Source organism: Ictidomys tridecemlineatus, chromosome 7, assembly GCF_052094955.1.
Source record: "Ictidomys tridecemlineatus isolate mIctTri1 chromosome 7, mIctTri1.hap1, whole genome shotgun sequence".
Classification (NCBI taxonomy): Eukaryota; Metazoa; Chordata; class Mammalia; order Rodentia; family Sciuridae; genus Ictidomys; species Ictidomys tridecemlineatus.
The window spans coordinates 27,859,437-27,875,709 of NC_135483.1; the positions used below are offsets into that span (position 1 = coordinate 27,859,437).

The window sequence follows — 16,273 nt, forward strand, 5'->3', positions numbered from 1 at the left end:
TTTCATGGTAACCAAAGTTGAAAATTTTGAGCAGATACAGGAATAAATGCCAATGTAATGCCATGAAATATCTATTCCCAAGTTAACAAAAGTAGAACTGAATCTGCCAGTCCTTGAAGGTCTTCCTATTATGTTCAGAGGAACATAAAAGCAAAAATCATTACTATAGCAATATGGACAACTGACCCAGTTCTACCCAAAAGTGAAAAATCTAAACCAAGCATAGAATAAGGAAGCCATGACCAGAAATTGCAATAAAATCCTTCACCACAGTCATGAATTTTAGTTTTATATTTATTGAGTTTTCAGAGATGACAGAGGCCTACCTACAATCAAAGGCACAGTTCCATCATAAAAACAACATTAAAAGTTCCAAGTCACAATACAAAGCTAAGCAAATTAGAACATTCACAGAGCTAAGTGTGCTCTTGGGAGCAAGACCTGAAGCTGCTGCCTTACCCTAAGAACACTAAGCGCTGAGGCAATCTTGATATTTTCAGAAAGAGAACATAGTATCAAGCCAAGATGACAAAAAAAAAAAAAACAGAAATAAGAAGGCCTCTGGAAGCTAGTAAACTAAACCTCTAACTAGGGGTAGACACAGATATCCACTCACACAATATCTACCTTAACATTAGGTGCTTACAGGAGAGAAACACATGGAATTATGATCCATAAATGCTGAAGGAGGAGGAAGGAAAGAGAGATGGCCATGTCAGCTGATAGCCTTCCACTCTCTGTAGAAGTGCAGGATGTTCTTGATTTCCACACCCGCTTCGGTTGCTGTCCCCAGCACCAGCTGCAGGGGGTACGAGAAATTCCTCGGGTTGTCCAAACAGATGCCAGTGATGATAGTCACCATGCTGCTGGGATCAGGTGTCCCTGGCCTGGATGAATCCAGCAGACTTTTGCAGAAGTCGAGAATATTAAAGAGGTCCCAGGCATCAGAATCTGGCCTGATCATCCTGGGCCTCAACAACCTCTCAGACACAAAGGACTGGCACAGAATGTTCTGGTTCCCTCTCTTCAGTTCACCTTCTAGGAAGGTGATGGCTGCCAAGACCTTTCGATCTTCCTTTCTCAGGACATACAGTGTGTCAACCACAATTTTTGGTATGATGAGGAAAAACTGACCACTTGTGGCAAGCTGCTGGATAACTGGAAGATGCTCACACAGAGCCCTAGGATCAGGAAATAGGTAAGAGGTCAAAGCTGACCGAGTCTGGGGGCCCCTGAGGGTCTTCTCCAGAAGCACCACTTCACGCTGAAGCCAGAGCTGGACTATGTCTTTGGAAAACCTGATCCTGGAAGTTCTCTCAGGAAGCTGCCGAGATGGATTTTCTGGTCCTCCAGGTGTACTGCTCACAAACACACCCAACTTAGAGTCGAACCTCAGGAACTGTTCTGGGAGTCTGGTTGCAAAGTGGCCAAAACTTCTCAGGAAACAGATGCGCAGGGCAGCTTCATCCTGGTTACTGAGTGGAGGTGGGTCCTTCTCGAATCCCACTGTCTCCAGGGAAGCCTGCATTGGACAGAGCTGAGACAGGGCGATGTCCTCAGGGAGATGCAGGAATCTGGAGGTGTGTGGGCCTGTACAGCTCTGCAGCAAATCATGGAGATGGTGGGACAGGCCCAGGTCTGGTTGCTGAAGGTCACCCACCGAGGGCAGCAGGTTCAGCAGCACACACAGGTGGTCCCACAGGCTAAGAGAACTCCGCCAATGGGAGGCAAGGAGGGCATGGTTGGTGCAGAGCCAGCCCAGGATCACCTTGATGGTGGGAAGCAGTCCCTCTGCAGAGAGAACCTTAAATTTCTTTTGAATGGTCTGGAGACTTGTGTAAGACTGGTCAAGGGAGGCACTCTGCCCCACATCTGAACCAGTGTGCCTCTCAGTCTCAGGAAAGCTGCTCATATCCTCCTCAAAGCCAGAGCTACTTCCAGAGGCAGGGCTTAGCTCAGACTGAAGCTTCAGGGCACTGCGACTAAAGGCAGGGGCCAGGTGCAAGCCATGTCCTCCTGGCAGCTTTTGGCTCAATGGAGCTGGCAGCTTAGCAGGCATAGTTGTTTTCAGGAGGCAGAGGAGACTACTGGGAGTTTCATGCCTGGGACTGGCAGTCTTGTATCTGGATATGGTCTCCCTTTCCTGCACTGCTTCTGAGTACAGGGATCCATTCCCTCCTTCATCAGCTATATCCGAATGAGAAGTTTCACTGTCTGTTTCAGAGTGGACCTGTGAACTCAAGGAGGTGCTTTCCTCATCTTCTGTCTCATCAGAGTCACAGCAGGAATGAAAACCAGCCTCAGAGCTGTAACCCTCACTACAAGCACATGACCACCGATGGCTTTTCTGGGATCTTCTGTGGTGGGGCCCCAGGGTTGGAAAGTCTTGTTGACCCTTCCCAGGCTCTTTTTCCTGGTTTCCAGCCCTGGGGGCAGCCAGGTCTGGAGTGAGCTTCCCTTTCTGGAGTTCAGCTTGGATCCGTGCATTGACATGTTGAATGAGATGAGAGAAGAGAGTCAGGGTGAAGATGACAGCTGGCTTATGCTGCTTTGAGCCTGTTTTCCTCAGGCCATGCACATTCATGAGGCAAAGTACCACCATTTGGAAGATGAGGAGGTCCGGGAGAAACAGATAGCCTTTGGGGGGCTTCCCCTGTGTGGAAACCTGGCACGGGTTAGGTGGACTCAGCCGATAAGACAGACAGAGACGAAAGTCTTCCAGAACCAACTGGCACAGGGCTATCAACCTGGCCACTCTGAATTTCTTCTGAGGCTGCAGGAGGCTCTGAAGATAGAGGAAGCTAACCAGCAGCCTCTTGTTATCCCAACACTGCCTCTGGCTTCGAGATAGTCTCTTTCCCTGGTACCTCTTCAGACTGCTGTACCTCTTCCCTGCATGGTCATAGAGCTGTTTGAGGTTCCAAGCTGCCCCTTTAAAAGGTACTTCTGAGTGGAGACAGCACTGATAGAAGTATGTGGCTTCAACATTATAGTACTTGCTCCCCATGAGAGCTCCCAGCTGGTTGAAGGGCATTCCCATACGCGGGGCCACTGACAGGGCTCTGTAATAACATCTCTCTGCCAAGTCCTTAGTGGCCAGGTCTAGGAACTCATTCTGATATCGGAACAAGTCTCCCAAATAGAGCAGGCAGCGATGGCAGGCCATTCGAGCCCAGGTGACCTCTTCCTCTGACGTGGGCCCTACCTTCCTATAGCCAATCAAGTGGATGGCACTGTGAGGCCAATCTATACAGCTCTGTAACCTCAGTTCATAGTGACCCTGGAGGAACAGGAAGAGATGTTCATAGAATTTAAGGCCACCTTTCAGGTGAGCTTGCAAGGGGCCTTCCCAGTGTTTAAAAGTGTGCGTGTGTTTTCTGTTGTCCTTCATTAGCAGCATGACAACATCAGAGTACATTTTCCTCCATAACAGCTCTTCTGCCTTTCTGCCATAAGCCACTGGGTATAAGAACATGAGTTTAATGCAAGCTTGCTGAACTATATCTCTGAGGGCCAGGATGTGCGGTTTGAATACCTCTTTGTGGGCATTTCCCTTTTGAAGGAAAAGGTCAAGTTGCTGAGCTGCCAAGCACACCTCCTGGTAGAGGAGTTTGGCCTTTGGGGCTTCTGCCTGGCTTCTCTCCATGGGGCTGGACTCTTCCAATGATGCTGATGTATGCCTCTGAGAAAAGACAAAAACTCCCTATTAGTGCTCACCCACAAAGACCAAAAATAATAACAAAGAGGACAACAGAGTGCATATACATATGCCTAACTTTTAGATGCAGCAGGAAAACCCTGATCATCCTTCAGATCTCTATTTAAGCATAATTTCTTCTAGGAAGCCAATTTTAATTCCCCAAGTTAGAATAAATGCCTCCCTTCACACTTCATTTGGCCTCCTTTGGTATTCTGGAGACAACACCTTGGAAATGTCTCTTCATTTTGTTTCTCTTATGATAGTGTACTTATTATAATTACCCATTATTCTTTCTCCCAGACCAGAAGGCAAAGTTTTTTTCCTGGCATGATCTGAGCCAGGTCACAATTGTGTCAAAGTTTCTAAAAATGCATGGTTCAAGTGGATGCCCAGTAAATAACAGGAATTTGATAAAAGGTATTCCATATGTCCAGTTCCTTAGATATAGTTTTCAATTCCATGGTCCAAAAGACCTCCATTGTGCTATTTAAGATACTTATCTAAAAGTGAAATAAAATTTTATGCCATTTCTACTGACTGATACAAAAATCAAAAATAAACTCTCAAAAAATTTAAATGTAATCAAGGGTATGAGTTCCTTAGAAAATTCAATCTAGAATATAGTTAATATATCAAAATAATTTTTTAGTGCAAAAAAATACATAAAATCCCAGCTGGGCATGGAGCCCTATAATCCCAGCAGTTTGGGAGCCTGGGGCAGGAGCATTGCAAGTTCAAGACCAGCCTCAGCAACTTAGCAAGGCCCTAAGCAACTTAGTAAGACTCTAAAATAATTTTTAAAAAGGGGGGTCGGTCCTGGGGATGTGACTAAGTGGTTAAGCATCCCTGGATTCAATACCCAGTACCAAATTTGGTATTGGGTAATTTATTTATATTTATAAAATCCCTTCCTCCTAAGTGGAATTTGCTTTAACTTTCAGGATGGATGGAGAAGAGAAGTACACACTTTATAATGTAAGTAGAATCCATACAAAAGAAAACACAACGAGTAAGCATATATTAAAAGAAAAGCAAATTAATGGGATTATTGATAATTCAGTGGTAGAACATATGCTTAGCAAGCAGTAGACCCTGAGTTTAATACCCAGCTCAAACAAAACAAAACAAAAAAAAGACACAAAAACAAGTCAAACCAACCTTGAAGTAACAATTTAATCATCAAAGTATTAAAATATCTTTAAATTAGAATAGCTAATGCTCAAAGCCTTTGTAAAACTTTCATAAACTTGCACAGTTGGCAGCATTAAAAGTTTAACATTTTTTCTTTGATTTAAAAAGACATTTATGTTCTCTGACCCAGCAACCCTATTCACAGGAATGATTTCTAAGGAAATACACTTAATAAAAGCCAAACCTACATGAATAAGAGGTCCATTCCAAACGTATTTCTAATAAAAGAAAGGAAGAACAAAAAAAAACGTAAGGAAATGGAAATTAACCTATCTTATGATGAATTAATTGATCTTATGCCTGTATATATAATAAAAAAAATCATTGAATCCATAAGTGTAATAATTACATAAACTTATAGAAATAACAATTACTTGAAAAAGAATAGAATAAAAACAATATATCCACTGAAAAATCTTATATTCAAAAAATAACAATAACATAAAAAAATTAAAATACATATACGATGGTGTGAGGGGGAAGGGAAAAAAGAGAGAGAGAAAAGTGTCACAGTAGTTTGGGTAGAGAGAGGTGATAGGAGGGAGGGGAGGAGAGGGGAGGGGGGATAGGGAGGTCAGCAGAATACAACTGACAATAGTATTGCTGTATGTATACACATGGCTGTATAACCAATGTGATCCTGCAATCTGTACACATGGAAAAATGAGAATTCATACCATATTTGAATCAAATGTATGATATGTCAAGATCATTGTATTGTCTTGAGCAACTAATAAAAAAAATTAAAAGACACTGCTGGGATAACAGCTGCTTTTTTTCTGGAAGGTCCTTTATAGTGCAGTCTTTCTAATACAACTTCTTGGCTATTATAATTTATAAGTCTTTATCACTGATATGAAAGGAAAAATTGTAACTAGACATATTATAAAGTTTTGATTCAGGAACTAGAATACATAACCTTGAATGTCAAATAAACAAAACTCTTGAATACATGCAGTACCTCTATAGTATTAATAGAGTTAGGGCAGCCGACAGTACCTGTGATCTGTGACTAGATATGCAAACTTGAGAAGAGAGAGAGATGTGGAAGAGTAAGAGGAAAGAATTGGGGCCCGAGAATAAGGAAAGCAACCAGAACACAGAAATTGAACCAATAGTGGCAAAGCCTTTGAAAGCTCCAAAAACACACAGAGGACTTCTCTGAATGGTAAATAAATGGTTTTTCTGGAGTTTGTCAGTTCTGAGGAAGAGGAAAAGCTACCAAATAGATATCTGCAGAAGATAGACCTAGGATAGATTAAAACCACACACAAGCACACAATTTTTCTAAAAGACAATTTAGTTTCCTTTCAAGCCTAAGAGTCTGATGCTAGACGTTACAAGATAGAGAAAAAACATTGAGCTGGACGGGGTGGTGCATGCTTGTAATCCCATCAGCTCTGGAGGCTGCGACAGGAGGATCATGAGTTCAAAGCCAGCCTTGGCAAAGGCAAGGCACTAAGCAACTCAGTGAGACCCTGTCTCTAAATAAAATACAAAATAGGGCTGGGGGTGTGGTTGAGTACCCCCCTGGTACCCCTCAAAAAAATTTAAACCCCAAAATCTATTACAATATTTGAGGAGAGATGGATTCCATCTGAAAGCCAGAGAGGAATAAGAAGTGACTGAATCATTTCTGAGCCTCTTCTCCCTTCCCTGCTCCTCTAACTACACTATTGACTCTAGGTGACTATGTTCTTCTGCAGCCCTTTCTAGGCAGCTGTGTAAAACCTGTTTGCCAAGATCAAAGGCATGGATGCACCCAGGTTCAAACTGGGTCGATAAGAAGCATGGGGCCTCCCTCCCTCACCCCATCCCCATCGCCATCTCTAATCCAGGGATTGGATATTACAACAATTTCGTAATCTCATAAACCTGAACTGGGATGAAACATGAATATAAATACACTCAGGTTACAGCAAATGTATGGACACAAATATGCTATAAAGAAAACCAGTTCTAAGATGTCTTCAAGACATTAAGTCTGTGAGAACCGCAAAGAAGCCTTAGATAAAATAACTCACTCATAAATGACAAAATGAAGAAAAGTTTTCTAAATATAATCTTACTTCTCATTTAATTTGGGAAATCATCCTCCATTGAACATGTCGAGAGGAAGTAGAAAATTGCTTAGCTTGAATTTAATTGCTTAGTTTAAAAAGAAAAATCAAAAGGTATTTATGAATATTTATTATTTCTCTACTAACTTCTCAAAAAACAAAAAGCCATGAATTTGGGTCTCTGCACTCGATGATCTCCTAGTCTACGTGGCATATGAAATATCTAGTGTTCTACACGTTGAGGCATAAATCTATGAAGTTAAAATATAATTTATTCACAAATATTTCCAAACTGAGCAATTCATGAGAATGGCTGATTCTCTCTGAACAGACATAAATATGACCTGGCACCCTGCCCCATTTCACTCTAATACTAATAATTAGTTCCACTAACTTCTAGGATCTGTTAGCGGATCTAACATCCAGGGCCTCTTTCCTCTTTTGCAGGCATTAGGATAAACTTCCCAGCCACCTTGCTGATACAAGGCAACTCTGAACAGTTGTCCCTCGTGAAGCCACAGAACAATCACAAGCAACTCTCGGAAGCTTGATGTTCCCTGACAAAGCCTCTGAAAGCCCAGAATCTTGATTATAAAAGGAGTAAAATTAAATCCCTTTATTGAGTTGCATCCAAAGAAGATTCTTTATACCCCACCTTTAAACACCAATAAGCTGTGGCCCCCAGAGTTTGTTGCTGCTCAGCCTCTGGTTCCCCAACTTTGAATCTCACTCTCAAAGCCTCTATTACCTTATCTAGGCACCTGGACTGACTCTGCATAATTGGCATCAGCTGCATTCACTGTGCCCTAGAAGGCTGACTGGGGCTGCCGAGGAAGCCTGGTAATTCAGGACTAGAATATGATTCAGACAATAGAGACGTAGGAGGAGATAGAAAGAGCAGAAACTGAGATAAATTAGAAAAGTAAATCACAGAAACGAGAAAATTAAAATCATCTTGCTGTGCAAGAAATATACATATTTTGCATTTCCTTGAGAATTAGAGCTAACTCTTGCCTTGTGACTAAAATGAGAGAAAATAGGAATTCCCTATAATGGCCCCTGTCACTGAGGATGAAACTCTGAAGGATGAGAATTTCCCATAAATTCAAATGGGTCCTCCATTCTCCCAGTGCAAGATCTTCCCTAAGTGTTTTTACCCTTGAAAGGACTAGCTAGTTGCAGTACCCACAGTACTTTCAGTCTCAAATATATTTTGCAGCTGCTTCTCAGTGCATTGATTACTATTTCTGAACCGTAACAAAAAAAAAAAAGTGTATTCAAGGTTAGCCCTTTATAGCTTAAGTCTAGAGATGAGACTGTAAGAGTATATATAAAGATCCCATTATACAAAGAACTGGATTTCAATGGGCTTAGAAATCACCGGAACTTCTTAAAATGAAAATTTGTATTAAGGGAGTTTGGGATGGGGTCTGAGATTTTTATTTCTGAGTCCATGGAATGCCAGTGATGCTGGTCTGCTGAGCACTCTCTAAAGGGAAAATTGAAAGAACAAAGTAGCTGTTTGCAGGACACCAATATTTACCTCAGAGTCAGTAGACAGTATAGAATGAACTATAACCATGACAACTCCTCCTCTAAATGTTATGTCAGACTTAATTCTTAATTTCCAAGGCCAGCCTTCATAGTATTAGAGCCCTCCCCCAAGTGAACAAAACACAACTAAGATGGAATTAAAATACATAATAAGTACCACCTGCTCTCATACCCTGGCAATGAAATTGACCAGGAGGAAGAGACTCCATATTCCCAAGCCATTTAAGGAGACCAATCCTGGGTAAAACTCACGTTTGTAACTCAAAGAGCTATATATGTACTATGCACAAAAAATGCTGATGAATTTCCACTTCATGTTTCAATTAAAAATATAATAAATTCCTGGGCACAGTGGTACACACGTATAATCCCGGATGCTTGGAAGACTTAGGCAGGAGGATCACAAGTTCAAAGCCAGCCTTGGCAACTGAGTGAGGCCCTAAGCAATTTAGTGAGAACTGAGGATGTGGCTCTCTGATTGAGTAATCTTGGATTCAGTCTCTGGGACCAAAAAAAAAAAATTTAAAAAAAGGAAAGAAAAGAAAAATAACATAAATTAAAATGAGCTAAAAAAGATGCCTTGCTCCATAAAGACAACACTATAACTGTTTCCTGTCTTTATCCAACTAAACCTAGTCATAAAAACTGATTCTTTAGAGGCTTACACAATTGTGAGAATAAGGAAATTCTAAAACATAAGCCTCAGAAATAAAACAACAAGCTCCTGAGCAGAGACAGACCAAATGTAAGCGTTTCTTCCTGCCTATTGGTCATCTGCATGGAAATTGTGCTTCCTAAAGAAAAAGGTAACCCCTTGCCCAGCCATGGTGGAATTATAAGAGTTTTATATAATCTTTTGGGCTGGATTTTGTATTTTTTACCAAAACTCTGTTCCTCCTTCAACTTCAAAATATTATGAAGAATACATCCCATTAGAGTTAATCTGCTGACAAATAATTTAGATGAAATGGAAATTTCCTAGAAAGACATAAACTAGTAAAATTGACTTAATAAATAATCAAGAGTTTGACTAGATCTATAGTAGATAAAGATGTTGAATTAATAATTTTAATACTTTCCATAAAGAATAGTACAGTCTCAGATACTCCACTGGTTAATTCTATTAAACATTTAAAGAAGAATCAATATGAATCTTCCACAGGTTTTCCAAAATATGGATGTATCGACACTCCCCAACTAATTCTAGGAGGTTGGCATTATCCTGATACTAAGACCAGAGGAATACTTCACAAGAAAACTACCGGCAATAACTCTGGATAATATGAGATGCTAAACTCCTCAACAAAATACTAACAAACTGAATCTAGCAGTTTTTTAAAGAATTATGTATGACAACTAGAGAGAATTTTCTAAGAATGCAGTTTCTTGAACATCTGAAAATCAGCTAACATAACACACCATTTCGATATAATAAAGGAGGGAAATGTATTCTCTTCTCAATAGTGCAAGAAAGGGAGCTGGCAATTTTTAACATACTTTTATGATGAAAACACTTAGCAGAGCAAGAAATGAAGGACATTTTCTCAATCTGATATGTAACATCTCAAAAAAATTAGGTAACATCATAATGAACAGTGAAGGACTGAATGATTTCCTTCTAAGAGAAGGAACAAGACAAGAATGTCTACTTTTGCAACTTCTACTGGAAATTTTTCTGGAAGTTCTAGCCAGGATACTAGGGCAAGAAAAACATAAATAAAAGCCATCCATATTGAATAAAATGAATAAAAAGCATTCATATATATTAGATCCCAATAATCTATCAAAATTATTAGAAATAATAAAGGAGTTGGGCAAGCATTCAAAATACAAAATCAATTCAGAATACAAAATCAAATGTAATCTATATATTAACAATGAAAATCCAAACATGAAGTCAAGAAAAATATTAAGTAAACCTATAGTTAATTGATTTGCCAAAATAATCCAATGGAGAAAAAACAGTGTTTTTAATAAATTGTGCTAAAAGAACCAGATATCCACATGCAAAAGAATGAAATTACACATTCACAACAACAAATACAAAATGAATTACAGACTGAATTTAAGAGCTGAAATTATAAAAATTCTATGAAGAAAACCTAAGAGACAATATTTGCGACAATGAGTTAAGCAAAGTTCTCTTAGACCTGACACTAAAACATAAGGGATCATACTAAACTCTAATGAAGGATTATTTCATGAATCGAAAAGGTAATCCTACACTTTTATACTAAAGGAAGATTATTTATCATCACCTGAAGAGAAATATTAAAATTATGATATGTACCCTTCCAATGACACCTCATTGTCAGATATTCTGGCTGAAATTATAAGTTTAGAAAGTGTTTGTGTATACCTGATAGAGTGATGTCTTAATGTTCTGGGATCTTCAGGGAAGAAGGTATTCTGTACAATTTTGAAATACCATTTCCTAGAGCTCCAGAAATTATTTGGTCCTGTGAAATATAACAAACGATAGAAGAATCAAATATTTGTTTTAGTTTCTAAGCAGTTAAAATAATACAAAGAACTTTTTAAAAAAATTACTCAGAGAAATAAGTTTACAAAAAACAACACAGAGATAGGTTATAATCATAAAATTGGTTTACAAAGACTAAACAGAGGATTCTTCTCCATAAATACCAAATGTCCTGTTTTTAGAAACAAGAAATAAAAATTTTTATTTTAATTTGTCCATATATAACATATGTATGTCTTTGCTAACTTTAAAAATATAGCAATTGAAGGCAAAGCAATAAATATTTTAGAGTACATTAGAAAAGATATTTTCATGCCTTCAGAGTAAAGAAGAAAATTTTAAATAGGACTCAATATTCAGAATGCAATAACCAAAAGGAAAAAAGATTTATAGATTCCATTGCATTAAAGCCAAGAACTCCAATTTAAAAATGGATGTAGTATAAAAATTCTATTAACAAAGGATATTGTACCATTCTTAATAATAAATTACTAATATCAAGAATATTATTTTAAGTCTATGAATCATAATGAAAAAGATAATCTAGTCAGACATTTCAATAAAAGGGATAACCAAATGGCCATAAAAATTTTAAAATGTACAATCTTACTAATCATAGATTTGCAAATTAAAATCACGATGAAATACAGGACATATTCTCTAGATGACAAAAATACTTAAAGTCTGACAAAACCAGGTAATTATAAGGATATGGAGTAAGAAGAACTTTTATATACTGTTGACATAGTTGCTTTAAAAATGTGTTGGCCTAACTCACTATACTATATTATTGAACACTCACATACTTTACAATGCAGCACCTCCAGTTTTAGATTTATGCAGTAGAAATCTCTTGCACCTGTGTACCATTTGACACATGAATATTCCTAGCAACGATGTCTTTAATGGATAAAAACAAAACAATTGAAAAAGCAAAAACTGGAAATAACCCAATTGTATATCAACAGTTGAATGAATAAATTATAATATATCCACACAGCATTAAAAATAAATGAATCACACTGCACACATTCATGTGGATGTATCACACAAACATAATGTTGAACAAAAACAGCAAGTCTTAGCAAAACATAAGAAAAACAATAGTATTTATACTAACGCTCAAAATAGGCAAAAAAAAAAAAGCAATGTATTATTTATGAATGCACAGGTAGTAAAACCAGGGAGGGAAAAAAGGATTAATTACCACAAAGCCAAGATGGTTTTTCCTCTTTGGAGGGAAAAAATAAAACAAAGTGAACAAACAAAAACCCACAAATATATGTAATACGTATGTATAAATATGTATGCTTATATATATATGTATAAAATACATTTTTATGTAAATCTAATTATTTTAAAACCTAAAACTCCAATTATTCACATGCATATAATTCATGTGTAATTATTCATATAAAAAAGAAAAACTGGTAAGTATGGCACAAATTTTTATTTTCTTATCTTTAAGGAATGGTTTCATTGACTCTTGTAGATACCTTGAATCATATATGTCACCATGTTAACTGACTTGTTTTTTGAAATAGACAAATTGATTAAATCCAGTCAAAATATTTAAAATTATCAAAATATTTATCTATATAGAGTAGGAACTAGAAAAGGAAAAGAAATAAAGAAAACAAAACTTTTTTTAAAGAATCATATCTCATCTCAAATAATCTTTCACACTACAAATTACCCCCAGAAAGCTGGTATGAATTTGGAGTGATCAGTTTCTTGTGGAGTTAGGAGAGTATATATAAATATTATTTTTAGTCTGATATTCTTTGCAAATTTCCTAAACACACAACACTTCCTATTTTTCTTACTATAGCCTATTGAAAATTTTCTGGGTTTTTTTTTTCATTTTCAGCAATGAAATTCAAGCTGCAAGTAAAAATTAGGGCTCACTTGTAAATGATCATCATTTTATCTATTATAAACTATATTCCTATTGAAAGCAAGGAGCTTTATTTAAAAAATACCTCATCAAATGACCAATTTAAATATAACTCTCATAATGAAGATGCCATCTTTCAATCACTATGTTCTAGGACAACACTGTTGGAAATAATATGCACTTCTTGGTATATCACAGGGAAATCCTGCATGAGTTAGGGGTAAGATTCATCATCTTAGAGGAAGAGAGAAAAAGAGAGATGGGTACAGAGAGGAAAAGAAGAAACAAAAACAAAACATAAGCCTACATGCTCAAGATATTTATCTTAAAGATGAGAGAAAAGACTAATAGGAGATGAACTACAGGTCTTCAAATATTAGAAGGGCTATGCAAAGGAGAAATACATCTTTTTCTGCTTGATTCCAAAAGGAATCCAATAAGGACAGGTATGACTTCAATAAAAAATAAAAAGAGAACTCTTCATTATAACCCTCGGAGAACAAATGAGCTCTCTGATGAGGTAAGGATCTTCTGGCCATGGAAGGGGCCCAGTCAAAATTGATTAATCATTGCACAACACAGTTGAGATTGACTTGTGGGTTGGAAGTTGGCTTAAATGACTGTTAACATCCATTTCAATTTGCCGAAGTCCAGCTGCAGCAAAATAACCTGGTGGGGGGAGGGGGGGACGAACAACAATGCCAGGCACCATCTTCACTTGTTTACAGACCCTAACATCAATTGTTTTACATTTTTGAATATTTTTTTTAATAATGCATAGAGATTCATTGTATGAACTAGCCTTTATGTAAATGTGGGATTTGATGAGGAAGTCCATGTAGGGTACCTGCCTCTATATAACTAGTATTGGGGGCTGGGGATGTGGCTCAAATGGTAGCGTGCTCACCTGGCATGCGTGCGGCCTGGGTTCGATCCTCAGCACCACATAAAAAAAAAAAAAAAAACAAAGATGTTGTGTCCGCTGATAACTAAGAAATAAATATTAAAAAATTCTCTCTCTCTCTCTCTCTCTCTCTCTCTCTCTCTCTCTCTCTCTCTCTCTCTCTAAAAAAAAAAAAATAATAACTAGTATTGGTCCCAGAGTCTCTGTGGCTGGGCAGGTGAGTGGTTGGAAAGCATAGTTGGACACAAAGTGAGGAGAGCAATTACAGGCTGAAACCATGAAATCCACAAAGACAAACTGAAATCAGAAAAGTAAACTGGAATGTACACCTTCCTCTCCTGTCTCCAACCTTGCTGGTGTGGATGGCCTGCAGAAGTTGGAGCCCTCCATCAGCTAAATCAAACATTCTCAAGTTTCCTTCCATGATGATTCATTAACCTATTTTCAGTTACTGCTTACCAAATTGCTGTGGGTTTATGTAAAAACTAAAATCACATTATCTGAGCATTCGTTTGGGGCTGAAATAAGTTTGAAAAGAAATGTTTTTCTTCCATTTGATTGCTTTAGTTTCCTTGGATGGTATGACAATCATGACCAGATCTGGAGAGAAAGGATCTGTAGCACAACCTGTGCCTTTTAAATAAAATCTGCCATCGTTTAAAATAGCCTAGATGAACAAAAGAAATTGCAATTCCAATCCAAAGGAGAACTGACACTAGCAAGTACCAGTATGTTGATGGAAAAGTGTATAAGATCATTGTCTGAAGGCAAATGCTTCAGTCAGAAGAGAAAGCTGCAAGGACAGACTTCTTTTTACAGGATGAGAATGAAATCTGAACTTTTCTGTCAGTGACAAGGTTAGAGCGGTACACCACCCACACAGAAAATGAATCAGAAGCAAAGAACCAGATTCTCCCAGAACTTAAAGCACTTCTGAAAGATGTCTTAACTCTTTCCGAATCCTGGGGGACAAGGGACTGTAGTGATAAAGGAAAAATCAATATTTTTTACAGCTATGAAGCACTAACCCACATAACCCTATTAACACTGTTGAGACAATGGAAAGAATCTCAAATATCCAATGGAAGGGCATAATTAAATGAATTATAGTTTATCCAAGTGATAGGTTCTCATATTCTACAACCATTATGCTCATTATGCATCATAATTAGAAATCATAAGGTGCAATGACAGGTGTTAGGTAGACAATAAAAAATTGGAAAAGTAACTGAGCTATGTTTAAAAAAATAAACGTAAAAATTTAGGGTTCCTGACAAAATGACAAACTGCCAGGAGATGTTGACTCTGTCCCTGTGCTTGACAAATGATCTGTACAAATGAGAGGGAGACTGGTCAATTTTAGAGAATAAAACTGTAAAAAAGCTCTCTAACATTCTGAGAAAATACAAGTGGGTTACATCCAAGTCAGATGGAGGTAATGAGGGAAGGGGAGGAGGTTTGCTTAGAGTAAGAGAGGGTCCAAAGCCATGACCCTGGGACTAGAGTGGAGAGAATGTCCTTCCTGTGGCTTCTGTCTTAGCTCACCTGTTCCTGGATCCACCCAGTTACAACTACAAACAGCATAATAACAGCAAGAGGACCAGCCTGAGCCATCCACAGCTCACCAGAGATGACAGGGTAACATCCAAATAAGGAAAAATCCTGGAACCAGCATATTGGAGCAAAAACCAATAGGTTCAGGTAGTGAGACAACAACAAATTATTTGCTTCTTTCTCCTCTTTGTTCTCATTGGCTAAGTCATTAACTCTGGCTATGTGAAGTTAGCCAATCCCAAAAAGACGAATGCTGAATGTTTTCTCTGATATAAGGTGACTGACTCATAGTAGGGTAGGGAGGGGGAGCATGGGAGGAATAGACGAACTCTAGATAGGGCAGAGGGGTGGGAGGGGAAGAGAGAGGACACAGGGTTAGCAATAATGGTAGAATGTGCTGGACATCATTATCCAGAGTACATGTATGAAGACATGAATTTGTGTGAACATACTTTATATACAGAGATATGAAAAATGTGGTACATCTGTGTAATAAGAATTGTAATGTATTCCACTGTCATGTATTTAAAAATAAAATCAATTAAAAAAATTAAAAGTAGGGCTCCTGACTTTCAGCAGCAGCAGCAGCTGGCCTTGCTAGAAATACAAAACTCCTCCTCCCCAGACAAAAAGCTCTGGTGGGTAGGTCCCTGCCCTCTGTTCTTTATGGGCAGGCCCGGTGATTCCCACTAGTCTAGGAGATAAAATCCAAGAAAAACAGCTCTCACAAAAGACCCAGGCCCTGGGTAGGATATGCAGTATGTTACTGAGAAGTAGGACCAATGGCATCAAGCATGGGGGAGGAAAGGATAGAAAAGAGGCAATAGTTCAGCCCAGGTGGTAGAATGGAGTTCTCCACCCTAAGGTACCTCCCAACCTGCTCCCCAAATTCAACTGGAGGAGCACAAGCCTGAGGAAAGAAAGGCAGCAA

General features: G+C 38.3%; 1 protein-coding gene across 5 annotated transcripts in view; it reads right to left on the reverse strand.

Moving 5' to 3' along the window:
* Positions 1-276: 276 nt before the first annotated feature.
* LOC101976097 (nonsense-mediated mRNA decay factor SMG5) overlaps positions 277-16,273 on the reverse strand; it is a 114,214-nt gene continuing 98,217 nt past the window's right edge. For 4 of the 5 annotated variants that reach the window (XM_040293727.2, XM_040293729.2, XM_040293726.2 and 1 more), the window contains 2 exons: positions 10,865-10,964; positions 277-3,682 (listed from right to left, as the gene is read on the reverse strand). In XM_040293727.2, coding sequence (XP_040149661.1) covers positions 716-3,646 — 2,931 coding nt within the window. In that variant the 5' untranslated portion in view covers positions 3,647-3,682; positions 10,865-10,964 and the 3' untranslated portion in view covers positions 277-715. Of the gene's footprint in view, positions 3,683-5,079; positions 5,110-10,864; positions 10,965-16,273 lie in introns of all 5 variants that reach the window. The other variant, XM_040293735.2, reaches the window with a different exon arrangement.